The following is a 12,119-nucleotide window of genomic DNA, read 5'->3' as shown; positions in this document are numbered from 1 at the left end:
GACGAATCCCTCCTTCTCTTAGACAATCTGTAATATAATCGTTCTTGAATGGTCAGGGCGCAGAGATAGTCCTCGACGGAATGGCGGTGGTGCTTTAGCACTTCTAATAACCACTGCCTTGTATTAGATCTAACTCAGTATGGCGATCTGTACGGTCTGCAGGGTTGATACTGGTATATCATTCCCTTCCCCCAACGCTATGAGGGCCAAATAGCCCCTGCCTGTACTCAATGCTGACCAAGTGACTCTGGAAGAAGACGCCCGCAGCTGGCTTGTCCTAGATTCGAGCTGATCACACGTCCCAAAATAAGTCGTGTGCTGGTTATATTAACATTAAAGATCTGGTCGAATTGATGGTTTTCGGCTTGGGGATTGAGGTAGGGTTTACCCCGGACAGGCCGCGGGCCGGGCGGGCCGACTTATTGTGGAGATCGAAGGCCGCATAGTGGTCACTTCGGCTGGTTACTTTAATTGCAGGTGATGGGTACTGTACAAGAGAAAAAAAAAAGAGTATCATACTGCTGTTCACGATAGCAGTGGAAACCAGTGTAGTCCGATCATGTGAAGAGTGTGATCGGCAACTTCATAGACAAGCTCTACCACCACTCGCAATCTCTCATGTGTCATCTATGTAAACTTTGATTATTTGTAGCCAGATGTACCGTACAGTGCTCGGCTGGGGAAGTCATGCACGGCAGCCCACAACTGTCGAGGGCATGGCGAGAGCAGTCCACGGAGACTGGCGTGGAAAGCTTGCCATTACCTCCTCCCAGTGGTACTATGCCTGCCAGGGATTAAGCCTCACTACCACCTACTCTTGCGTGAGCTTGTGGACCACCTGACTGAAGCTAGGTAACAAGCTGCGACGAGAGTGGACGAGGTGGTGAGCACTGAATGCCACAGCCTAAAAAGTGGGCTAGAAACAGGAACTGGAAAAGACTAAGTCAAGTTGGCCAAGTGCTTACTCTAGGTACCGTACTCTTTTGGGCCGGCATACACTGGTAGCTAATTTAGTAATCTAGATGAGACTCCGGCAAGATACATGCTAGCCTATACAGGCAACAGAGCTGTGGGAGAGAGCATATACTACACCAAAAGAGGGGTGATCAGGATTGAAAGGAAGTAAAGTTCTCCCTTGGAGAAAAGAAGAATAAGAGGAACTAAGAAACATATAAAGAGGCCCTAAACCTTAATTGGAAAACGGCATGCCAGGTTTAAGCATGCTTAGTGCTTACACCCCATGCCCCAAGATGCACCAATGACAGGCTTAGGATCTGATCACCCACTTCAGTGCTACTATCCAGGGGCAAGAAGGGATCTTTAACAACAGACAGCCAGCAAAGACGACGGGTCCCATCTTCTCATCCGTGTCCTTACTGCCCTGCACCAAAAGTCGAGATGACCGCCCCTTACTACACGCACAACTACGACCATCGATGTTTTCTGCTGGGGGAGGGGTGGTAACAGTGGATCTGTGGACTATGCCCTCATCGATACAGTATGTACACAGACAGGCGATGTGTATTCTCTCGATTGCTATCTGAATTATGCAAAGCTATCACCCCACTCCTACTCCACTTCACCTCCCTAATGCCCAACAAGCGCCTGGTTGGCCGCCCCGTACCGATTCCCGTGCGGCTTGGCGCTGTCCACAATCCGGCGCATCTCCGCGCGCTCCTCCTCGCTCAGCTCCACCTCGCGCGACGCCCAATTCGCCTCCAGCCGGGCCACCTTGGTCGTTCCGGGGATGGCGATCATCCCCTGGGCAGCGACCCAGGCCAGCGCGATCTGGCTGACAGAGCAGCCCTTGCGCGCCGCCAGCTTTTTGATTTCCTCCACGATCGCCTTGTTCTTGTAGAAGTTCTCGCCTTGGAATTTGGGGGCTTGGTCCGAACATCAGCACATGAGAATAGACTGAAAGGGCGGGGGTGCCCGGAAAGACTTTCTAGGGAACTGGGGATAAAGGGGGATACGTACAAGTCCGCCGGAAATCATCCGGCTTGAAGTCCTCGGGCGACTGGTAGTCGAAGTTATCGACCAGCCAGCCGTGGCCCAGCGGGCTGTACGCCACGTAGGCGACGCCCAGCTCCTTAGCTGTGTCAATCAGCCCGTCCGTCTCGTGGATGGTCTCGAAGGCGGAGTATTCCGCTTGCACGGCGTCGATCTTGGCGACTACGGATGACAGACACCATTAATACGTTGATCCATGGTGTAAACATTCTGGGAGAACGATGAGGGGACATACTGGAGTTCGCCTTGCGGAGCGTCGCGGCAGAGCACTCTGACAGCCCGATGTATTTGGTCTTTCCGGCCTTGCGGATCTCGTCTAGGGCGGGGATGGATTCTTCGAGGGGGGTGTCTATCATTTTCGGGATTCGTTAGTATTGGGGAGACTGTGGCTGGGGGTCCAGTGGTACAACGCACTAGGGTCAATCCGGTGCAGGTAGTACAGGTCCGGGGCGAAGCCGAGTCGCTCGATCGTTCCCTCGATGTACTCCTTGATGTGGGCGGCGGAGTTGGTGACGCCTTTGTTGCCGAAGACGTCGAAGCCGCATTTGGAGGCGACTGCGATCGTTCATTGATCCGGGTCAGTGGCCTGATTGTGTGTGCTGATGGCAAGGGTCGGGACGTACTGAAGACCTTGTCGCGCACGTTATGCTTGCGAATGAAGTCACCAAGGAGTTTCTCGTTGACACCGGCTTGGTAGACAACCTGTGCATTAATAGTCAGAGGATTCGAAGAAGATGCTATGAAATGAAGAAAGTGAGAGGGGTCAACGTACGGCCGTATCCCAAAAGGTGCAACCCAGCTCAATCGCCTTCAGAAGCACGGGCTCGGCCTCCTCGTAGCTCAGGTTGTTGCCCAGCCCGAAGCTGAGCCCCATGGCGCCAAAACCGGGCGAGGGGACCTGGAGGTCGGCGAAGGGGAGGAATTTGACCATGATGAGTTGAAGTTTTTGGTATGGACGTGGTGGCTGTGATTGTATGCTGTAGTCTGGTCTAAGCTCCCTGCAGCTGGGACGGGGTAAATATAAGAGTCCCAGGAAATGAATAGGCGACAGTGAATCAAGCACCGCATTGCTAATTCCAGGGTCCGATCGGCTCATCGCTCGGCTACGTTAAGGTTACATGATGACGGAGATGCGCCGGATTCGGGCTCTCGGGAGCTCGGTGCTTCTTCCTATTCGTGATCGCTTCATGTGCGTGGGTCAGCGCACAGACCAGGGGCTAAATGCTGACAGCTGACTCGGGTTTAAGCATATGTCCGTCAATTGGACCTGCAGTGATTGGTGGTGAATCTGTAGGTCAGCAGCTTGGCCCACACGTAGGTGACGTCATTGGTATATCTCGAGTCTGGCCTGCAAACCACAAACGCTAGATAAGTTACTAAGTATTGTCGAGTGAGAGAATACAGCGGAACCCCTGGCTTCATGCGGCCTACCGTGTCATCATCACATTACTGCTTATTCATACATTCTCCAGTTGTCCAGCTGCTGATATTTAGTCGATCCTTTAGTTTTGATATACCTAGTCCTAACGAGGGAACCTGCCGTCTGTCAAATGAATCTCCCTTTTCAAAAGGTGTTGCTGTGTAGGCGACCTTCCCTTTCCGCAGTGTCTGCGGTGCCTGCACGTTGTAGAGATTCCACATTCATATACAAAGGTCAAAAGAAGGGGCACAATAGGAACATAAATTGGAAAGGCACGCAAGTACAAAACTGTAGGCCGTCTAGAATCCGCAAGAACGCAAGCAAAGGTACACAAGAATGATCACAAAACAGGGTCTCTTCCAAGCAAAAAGCATCTCATATCAAAACTAGCAAGTCCAGTGCTATCTTTCTGTAGCATAAACGCACAGCACTCTTCAAAGCCAGTCATCCTCCACCGTGAGCCCAAACGCATAGGCGACCAACAGCTGCAGCATGTCCCCCGTGATCCACTCGGCATCATCCAGAGCCGGCAGACGAACGGGCTCCCAGCGAACGTGCTTGCCCACCACAAAGCCACGGGCCCGCTCACAACACGCACAGGCGGCAGTGCAATGGCCCCATTTCGCCCGGTGCGCGCTGCGGGGTCCGGCGCAACAGCCGCACCCGCGCCCGCAGCACCCGCCGCGGCCCGCGCAGTCCTCCCGCAGGAATTCCGTCAGATGCCAGTCCGGCCTGGTTCGGTTGGCGCACACCGCACATTTGACTGGCCCAAAGCTGACGGGGAATTTGCGCAGGATTCGGTGCGCCTTCCGCTCGAGATTCCAGATCTGCTCGTGGACTGTGCGCAGCTCGTTCTCGATCGCCTGCATCTGCGACATGGCCGAGAAGATGGGTTCAGACCCAACATCGCTAGTGTCGGCGAGATGCTGGAGCATCGCGTCCAGGACTTGGTGTGAGTGCTGCAGAGCGGCCTCGTGCTGGATCGCGAGGTTGAGGTTGTTGTCGTTCCGGATCAGGGATATCATGCTGCGCCATAGTTGGACTCCCTGCTGCAGTTCGAATGGATCTTCAAATTTGCGGGCAGCCAGATCCCACGCGAAGAGTCGCAGGCGCGCGCCCTGCGCCTGGTGGAAGTTCCCGCGCTTCTCGTGGAAGGTCTCTTTCTTTCCGTCGATCCATGCACCTACTTTGATGAATAGGTAACACGGCATGGTTGGGGGTTTGATGTGGGTTAGATATAGAGACGGGATGATGGGTCTGTGTGGGGTCTCAGATGAGCAAGGTGGTGTCTTGTTTGATGGATGATCCGGGAGAAATTCGTCCTGGGGAAGTGACTGGCCTCCTTGCCGGACCGTATGTACATCATCATGGCGACTCTTACCGCAGATTCACGGAGGTTGGCAATCATCATGACAACATTCGGAGCGAAATTTGCAACCCGTCCCATGACCATGACTCCATCACCTGGTCCCTCGAGCACAACTCCGCCAACACTCGCACACAGCCCTTCACACGTCCAACTCAACAAATCTTTCCACCTTCATCCCGATCACAATATACCCCACCTTCCCTACCCTTTGCACGATGTCAAGAATACCAGATTTATTGGGGACGGGGTATCTGCTCCCAGTCCCGGAGTATTCATTCACAGAGGAGCAATCTAAAGAGCTGAAGCACTTGCTCCAGTGCCATGAGTCAGCCATCACCACGATCGATTTCTGCATGGATGAGCTATGCGGAGCATTGAAGCACGCCAAGGTGCAACTGAACCAGATAGAAGAGCAGAGAGAGGATTTGGACAGCCTCGAGGATAGCATCGAACAGCTGAGATTCCGACCCGAGCATAAGACGTCTACCCTCTGGGCTGGGACCCTCCAAGACCACTTCTTCCCCAGGATGTTCGGTGTCTCACCGAGCGACGAGCGCCACGACTGGGACGCCCCTTCGGCTAGTGTTCCGATCCCTGGTGAGTTGGTTGCCCACACCGGCTGCGTTTGGTGCGTCGAGTGCGTGCACGGGTAACTGATAGTCAGATAGCTGGGTTCCTCACCTTGATGACGCAGACCTCTCTCGTCGAGCCCAAGCAAAGTGACAAGATCCCCAGCAGTGCGCTCGAGTGGACGCTCCACCGCATCGCCTTTGAGGTGAACCTCGTCCACGGCATCAACGCCTGCATGACGTACGTGCAGTCCAGAACCGCTCTGACCTACGACTTGAGATGGCCTCGTGCCCGACTCTCAGGTGTGCCGGACTTCACGGTGATATCCCGCCTCCGTAACCGTTGCCCTCGGGTGCGCTTCGTGATCGTGGAGAGGGACACACCGATGAGTTGGGCGCCGGACACGGAGCTTTTAGCTTACTTGTGTATGTGCTTCCTAGTCCTTCTATACCAGACTTCCTTCGAGCCTGGAGCATTAGACTAATCGCTGCATATCATATCATTAGTCATGGTCCACAAAACCAGGCGAGACGCGTGCGAGACGAACCCGGTCGTCTACGGCCTGGCCACCCACGGGGATACAATGGCCTTTTATCGATTCGAATACCCGGGGAAGGCAAGCATTTTCGCTGGGGGTTTTGGGCATGGAGAGAGACTTTGCTAATAGCTCTTCTCTAGTACCAATTCACAGTCAAACCCTACAAGGGTGCAGGGTTCGGCCATGATATCGTCACCATCCTCTGGAAGATCTTCATAGAATCCCGACACGTGGAGCGACACCCATGGGGCTTGGGGTCGGATGGAGACTCTAGTGGAACGGAAGGCGGTTCCGACGAGCATGTTCGGATGAAGGAGTAGAAGTGGGGTGGAACGTGGGTGGATTATGCTTTGCTTTAAGAACCTTCCGACTTGCTTTGCAATAGCTTGATGTTGAACTAGAAGATATACTCGAAGAAGGTCAAGTTCTAGTGAAGTTGAGATGATTGAATTTGTAACAGCGCAGGCCATTTTTCATCAATGATGTTTACCGAATGTCTATTGTTGTGTCAACTGGACCCAGTAATGATGAGACGGAGATACAAGATGCATTCTTATCTCCGGAATGTTGTGCGTACCATATACTGTATTAGAGCATTGTGAGGATTGTTGACTTGGTTCTTATCTCCGACGGAGCTGCCCAATCTCCGACCCTTAAAACCGATCCCCAACTCAGTTAATCCAACAACCAGAAAGAGACCTTTAACCCATTCCCTCGACATCGCTGATACACATATCACAAGCGAACCAGCCAAGCCTCTCTATCCTCATACACGATGCCCGCGAACCAAAGCGTCAAAAAGGCCCTCTCGCTAATCGAGACCGACGCCACCAAAGTGCTTGGCCTGAATGTCGGCCAACACAGGAATGTGCAACCGGGCCAGTACATCCCCCGAGCGGGTCAGGAATCCACACAATGCGGGGCAATCTGGAACCAAGACTGACAAGCCTGATGCTGTGTGACAGAGGCACAATCTCCGCCGGAGCTCTCCTTCGGCAACCTCTCGCCAAGCACGACCTACATGGTCATCGGCCTCGACATCGACGCCCCCTTCCCTTCCTTCGGCGTCCTCGGCCCCATCCTGCACTGGATCCAGCCGGGTTTGCAGCCCACTGCATCAGAAACCGATTCGAGTGTCCACGTTTTGAAAGTTACGGCCCCGTTCGTGGCGAACTACATCGGTCCCGCCCCGCCCCCCGGCAGCTCGCCGCACCGGTATATCTTCTTCCTGTACGAGCAGCCGGCGGATTTTGTGGGGGAGAGGTACGCTCCGCCGGGTGGGCAGAAGCTGGGGAATATGCATCGCATGCGATATGATCTTGATGCCGCGGAGGCGGAGTTTAAGCTGGGGAAGTTGGTGGCGGTGAATTATTTTACAAGTAATTAGGGCTCGGGTGGTGCCGGGGAGGGTGTTTGGATGCATTGGTGATGCGGATACGGCAGTCTTTCGCATAGTATAAACCGAGTTTGTGTCTTCTGGGCAAGATTATCCCCGGGTTAATGATTTTTACTAGACGGCTATTGAACTCTAGCAATAGGATTCGGAATTTCTCCATGTGCTTCGATCATTTTGTATCAAAGTTGCTAACAAGATCTGCCGAAAGCGAGTAGGCTGGGCGCCTCAGGTGCAATTAACTTATTTCCCAACCAGGCGTGACTCAAGCAGACAAGGAAGAATGCTGGCTGTACTCCGTACTGTTCAGCAATATCCCATCCTCTTAAATTTACTTTGTGTGATCCGGGGAGAGGTGATGCAGTGCCAAGCCATTTGACATTGTCCCAATGCAATGATCGCCAGTGATTGATCTGCCTGCCTGACAATCACCCCTCTCTTCGGCACTGTGAGCGAACAGATCTAAGATCAGATTCGATGATCACCTTTATGAGCGGTCTATCCCTTACATTTCCTGTAGGAACTTGCAATCATAACTTCGTTCATGAAATCCACATTCCGCCCTGGGCTTGACCCTCCAGGGGGATTTCTCGATGCCCCCCCGCTTCTTTTGATGAATAGGAATGTTATCCCATGAAATCCGGATAGTCATGATCATTGAGCACAGTTGAGAAGTAGGCCTAGTGATTTGCTGTATTGCGGAAACGTGCCAGGGCGAGCAGCTGCGCCGGGGAAGACCGTGCGCACCTCGTACCTATCGAGGGCCGAGGCTAGGAGCACGTAGAGAAGGAGCCCTCCAGCCACGTACGCCACGGGGTATCTCGAGACAAAGGCTGAGGGCCCTACATTTTGGCACCACAAGGCCCAAAGAATCAGCGAAGCGACGAAAACCAGGCGCTGCGACACGGCGTTATGGAATACCCGGATGAACGCGCGGTTGCAGGTCAGGACGACCGCGAAAGGCGTCCACAAATACGGGGAAACAAAGCCCAAACCAAACATCCATTGCGCTTTTTTTGCGTAGATCTTGTAACGTGGACCTTTTCTTCGCGGTCGATATGGTACAGTTAACGGCGGCCCTGGGATCTTAGGGCCTGAGATGCCGGCTCACCGCCTACCCCGGCTGCCTTAGCTAGTTCTCCGATAGCCTTATATAGGGGAATTAACAAGCCTTCTCCACCTCTCAGAGGCGTCATCAACAGTATTGTTGCGTTCGAAGATGATATCTGCTGAGACTCCAAGCTGAACCCTGCGGCCGAAGGGCCGAAGCTAACGGACAAACCCACCACCTTGCCCGCCACAATCAGGCGGCAAATGAAGTGGATCATGCCGGTGATTTCGAGAGACCAGAAGACCCGAACACGATGGCCTTTGAGGTTGGTGAGGGGGAGCGTATCAGCGGCCAGGGGCCGCATGTTGTCAACTTTCGTGTCGGCGGATGGTTTCATTGCAAGACAGATGGTGCTCCGAAGGGTTGATTCAGAGAGATTAACAGGAGCACGGGGCTGTCAATCTATTAAACTTCCGTGACCCAAGGCAATGGCAACACGTTCGGCTGTTCGATTTATTGTTTGGCTGTCAGCTGTTGCACTCTACCCAACCCTCGTTCACCATCTACCTCCTCGTGCTCGAATCATCTTCCACAAAAGCTGCTATGGACTCCGTCAAGTGAACAAGACAGGCATGCCATATCGCATGGTCCCCAACACACAGGAAATTGAGTATCACAAGAAGCATGTCAGCTGCAATAGTGTACTGCAACATCCTGTAATATTGACTTCCCGCGTAGATGTGCAGCGCCAAGGCATTGACATGTATAACTGCTGCAATGATCGTCGGCAGAAGCTCGGCTGACCCTACGATCCTTTCTTCGTTTGGCTCTATAAAGCAGACAGGCCTAGGGACAAGGCTCGATGGAAGGTCTTTCCCACGCATATCGTACACCTGTTCCGTCGAGAGACCCAAGGGAACTTGTTAGGTAGCTACTAAGTACTGTAGCTAGGTTGACTTCCCTTCCTAAGTTCCACCCTCGCCATGGCTTATCCCAATCTAGAAAATGGCTTGAACTTAAAAACGATGCAGTTCACTGTCAATCCGGTGACCTTGAAGGATAAATAGACCTGGCTTCGCCATTTCTCCATGACCTTCATTAAATTGTGAGGATCAGATTCGTTGGCCTCAGTCACGACAAGAATACGAGAGAGGACCTTGGAGTTCGCACGATTCCCTTTAGTATCCACCATCCTTGAATTCGGCTGCAATGAGATTCCTTCACGTCCTAGCTTTACTACTCGGAACAGCTCTAGCGCAAGACCCTGGCAGCGGCAGCGGCAGTAGCAACCCTAACACTGCCGCCGTCGCCGGTCCCGCCACCAGCCCGAGCTTGATCGACCCCTTGCTCAACAACGTCGTCGTTGTCGGTGGGAATGCCATTGGCGCCGTCGTCGGGGACGATGGGAACAACGGCGACGACGACGACGACGACGACGACACCATTGAGCTCATAAGCGATGACGATGACGACGATGACGACGACGATGACGATGAAGAAGGCGACGAAGTTACCCCCACTAGTGGAAACTAGCAATCGGACTTCATTACCAGCCTCGGCCTCGGTGAACCGCTCGGTAGGCTCGCCGGCATCGTTGGTGCCGGTGCTTCTTACGCGCGTCTATCGGCTTCATAGAAAGCCACGATGACGCAGTGCTGTTCGAGAGGGGGGGGGGGGTGGGGGTGGAGAAGAAGGCTCTCCGGCGTCCACTACAAGTTTCAGAGCCCTGCCTCCATTCCGGACGCGGCACGGTCTTTAGGAAGTCTTTGTGCCAGTAGCTAGCAAAGCAGCCGGATGCTGCCGGGATTTCTATCGTATGTCGAGCCTAGAGAAAAACTTTGCTTATCCAACCTTCTTTTTTCCGGTGAATAGTTGTCTTCTCTGATTCTTGAATATAGGCTGATCACGATGGCGGAAGGGAAACGTGTACAGTACCTACAGCTCCAATGCATCAGCAGTCGGCGGATTATTGGATGCCGACAACTACAAGCTACCATACAATTGAGGACTTGCCAGGGTAATCGTGTACAGTGTCAAGCGACAACACTGAAAACGCCGTAGGTTCGTTATCTGGGATCGTTAATCTATGGCTTGCCACTCGACTCCGATATCCCAGATAGATATTTGGTATATTTTGCTACACGAGCGCCTGCTGAAAAGGTGTGTTCGGAACGATGATACCATCCCCGCTGCTAGTTTCGCGAGTTCGACCCTGGAGCTCTTGTACTTGCATCTGGAGAAGATTGGTATCCCCGTTCTTGGCGCGTACAGCTAGCTGACTTCTTTTGGTTCTATGGATATCCGCAGTACCGAACCCTGAGGCGGCATGTGTCGCATGGTGAATGCTGGCTGTCATCATTTGTCTTGTGCGCGGTAACCGTGTCGGTCCCTTCGGGCTACAGTAAGGTGATGGTCCGACTTATCTTTGGAGTCAGTCTCCTACCTTCTTTTGGCGACAAGCTTTGCATGTGGAGCAGGCCCCGCCACTGAGTACAGAACATTGGCTTATATGATAATATGAGGCTTTGATGCACTGCGTTCACGTCTAGACTCGCATAGCTTTCTTCTCCTCTGCGATGCATGTTTATTCTGAGACTATGGCAATAGGTACGCAACCCAGCTATATGAGACGACTTACACTCCATCTAAGCGTTGATCTCAATGCTTAATACATCTCATGACTGCCAACATTAAGTCAAGTCTGTCATCGGTCTGCTAATCGTCATTAGTAAAGAGGTCCTCCGAAGACGATTCCGAATCATTCCTAGGCTTCTCTTCGTCATGCACAGGCCCCACCTGCAGCTCCGGCGTGACCCATTTTGAATTCGCCGCCTGTATCTCAGAGAACAGCGATGCAAAGTACTCCTCAACCCTGCGCGCCCGGTCGCGAGGGATCGATCTCGTCAGCCGAAGTTCCAGACGACGTATGGTCCCCATCCTCAGCATCGACTTGAATTGCTCTAAGTACTCCGTGGAAAACGACACCCTGCCACCCAAACCCGGGGAAACAACCACCACGATCTCTGCAAGCGATCCGAGGTCCTCACCACGATCCATGGGCAGGAGGAGCACCATGGCCTTTTCGATCGTGAGAACACTCGGATAGGCAGCGAGGACGCCCCCGCCGCCATTGACGCCCCGAAAGGCCCGCCGGTAGTGGCGCGACGCCAGGCCGTGCGCCTCCCAGTTGACCAGCATCAGCGGCGGCATGAACGCGGTGGCTGCAAAGATCCTCGGACGTCCCGGAGCCACCGTCCCACACCGTCCCCCTCGCGGTAGTCGCGCGGGCGTGTACCCCGAGCAGGTGATGGCAATGCGGGTTGGGCTGTTCACCATGGCCATGACCCAGATCCGACATCGCAACTCGGACGGCAGGCGTGGAAACGGATGAAAGGTCGCCCGTCCTGCTTCGACTGCGCGGGCGGCGGCGACGTCGTCCATCTCCCGCCTCTTCGCTTCGTACTCCTCGACGCTCTTGCAGCTCCCCCACAGCGCCTTGTCGGCTTCGCGGGCCTTTTCGGCCGCCGTTCGCGGCGCAATGTCGGGATTGCCTATGAAAGAACAAGGCGCTGGGCGAGTGGGGCGCAGCGTTCCATCTTCTCTACTGCGGGAATAGTATCGCTGTGGGTGGACGGTGTGGACCTTCCATTGCTCGTCGGTATAGGTGTAGGGGCTTGGTCGGGCGGCGGGGACTTCGGAATCTGATTGCAGTGCTGTTGACATCGAGATGTTCTGGTTACGTGCGGTAAGAGGGGGGAGTTTGGGGGG

The 12,119-nt window shown here is 53.8% G+C and overlaps 7 protein-coding genes across 7 annotated transcripts; 3 read left to right on the top strand and 4 right to left on the bottom strand.

Moving 5' to 3' along the window:
* Positions 1-1,492: 1,492 nt before the first annotated feature.
* Positions 1,493-2,981, bottom strand: BO66DRAFT_349131 (putative aldo-keto reductase). The gene is made up of 6 exons (XM_025644672.1): positions 2,783-2,981; positions 2,634-2,712; positions 2,425-2,565; positions 2,246-2,359; positions 1,978-2,172; positions 1,493-1,883 (listed from the first exon to the last, which is right to left on the bottom strand). The coding sequence occupies exons 1-6, from the start codon at positions 2,939-2,941 to the stop codon at positions 1,588-1,590; spliced, it is 984 nt and encodes a 327-aa protein (XP_025504340.1). The 5' UTR covers positions 2,942-2,981; the 3' UTR covers positions 1,493-1,587.
* Positions 2,982-3,751: 770 nt separating this feature from the next.
* Positions 3,752-4,641, bottom strand: BO66DRAFT_450842 (uncharacterized protein; the record flags this gene model as incomplete). Its single annotated transcript, XM_025651833.1, has 1 exon — positions 3,752-4,641. The coding sequence occupies one exon, from the start codon at positions 4,639-4,641 to the stop codon at positions 3,865-3,867; it is 777 nt and encodes a 258-aa protein (XP_025504339.1). The 3' UTR covers positions 3,752-3,864.
* A 373-nt stretch (positions 4,642-5,014) lies between these two features.
* Positions 5,015-6,227, top strand: BO66DRAFT_438143 (uncharacterized protein; the record flags this gene model as incomplete). Its single annotated transcript, XM_025651038.1, has 4 exons — positions 5,015-5,396; positions 5,468-5,794; positions 5,876-6,004; positions 6,061-6,227. 4 exons carry the CDS (start codon positions 5,015-5,017, stop codon positions 6,225-6,227), a joined length of 1,005 nt encoding a protein of 334 aa, XP_025504338.1.
* Positions 6,228-6,682: 455 nt separating this feature from the next.
* BO66DRAFT_293056 (YbhB/YbcL family Raf kinase inhibitor-like protein) lies at positions 6,683-7,216 on the top strand (the record flags this gene model as incomplete). The annotated part of the gene is made up of 2 exons (XM_025643177.1): positions 6,683-6,806; positions 6,873-7,216. Coding segments are annotated over 2 exons (468 nt in total), but the record flags the coding sequence as incomplete, so codon positions are not given.
* A 738-nt stretch (positions 7,217-7,954) lies between these two features.
* On the bottom strand, positions 7,955-8,748 carry BO66DRAFT_438141 (uncharacterized protein; the record flags this gene model as incomplete). The annotated part of the gene is made up of 2 exons (XM_025651037.1): positions 7,955-8,340; positions 8,412-8,748. The coding sequence occupies 2 exons, from the start codon at positions 8,746-8,748 to the stop codon at positions 7,955-7,957; spliced, it is 723 nt and encodes a 240-aa protein (XP_025504336.1).
* An 812-nt stretch (positions 8,749-9,560) lies between these two features.
* BO66DRAFT_401206 (uncharacterized protein) lies at positions 9,561-9,884 on the top strand (the record flags this gene model as incomplete). Its single annotated transcript, XM_025648752.1, has 1 exon — positions 9,561-9,884. The coding sequence occupies one exon, from the start codon at positions 9,561-9,563 to the stop codon at positions 9,882-9,884; it is 324 nt and encodes a 107-aa protein (XP_025504335.1).
* Positions 9,885-10,917: 1,033 nt separating this feature from the next.
* Positions 10,918-12,086, bottom strand: BO66DRAFT_391682 (2EXR domain-containing protein). Its single transcript, XM_025647311.1, has one exon. The coding sequence runs from the start codon at positions 12,072-12,074 to the stop codon at positions 11,067-11,069; it is 1,008 nt and encodes a 335-aa protein (XP_025504334.1). The 5' UTR covers positions 12,075-12,086; the 3' UTR covers positions 10,918-11,066.
* Between the last annotated feature and the right edge of the window lie 33 nt (positions 12,087-12,119).

Source organism: Aspergillus aculeatinus (genome assembly GCF_003184765.1).
Source record: "Aspergillus aculeatinus CBS 121060 unplaced genomic scaffold BO66scaffold_22, whole genome shotgun sequence".
NCBI lineage: Eukaryota > Fungi > Ascomycota > Eurotiomycetes > Eurotiales > Aspergillaceae > Aspergillus > Aspergillus aculeatinus.
The sequence above is the reverse complement of the archived record's forward strand: the minus strand, read 5'-3'. Positions and strand labels throughout refer to the sequence as shown.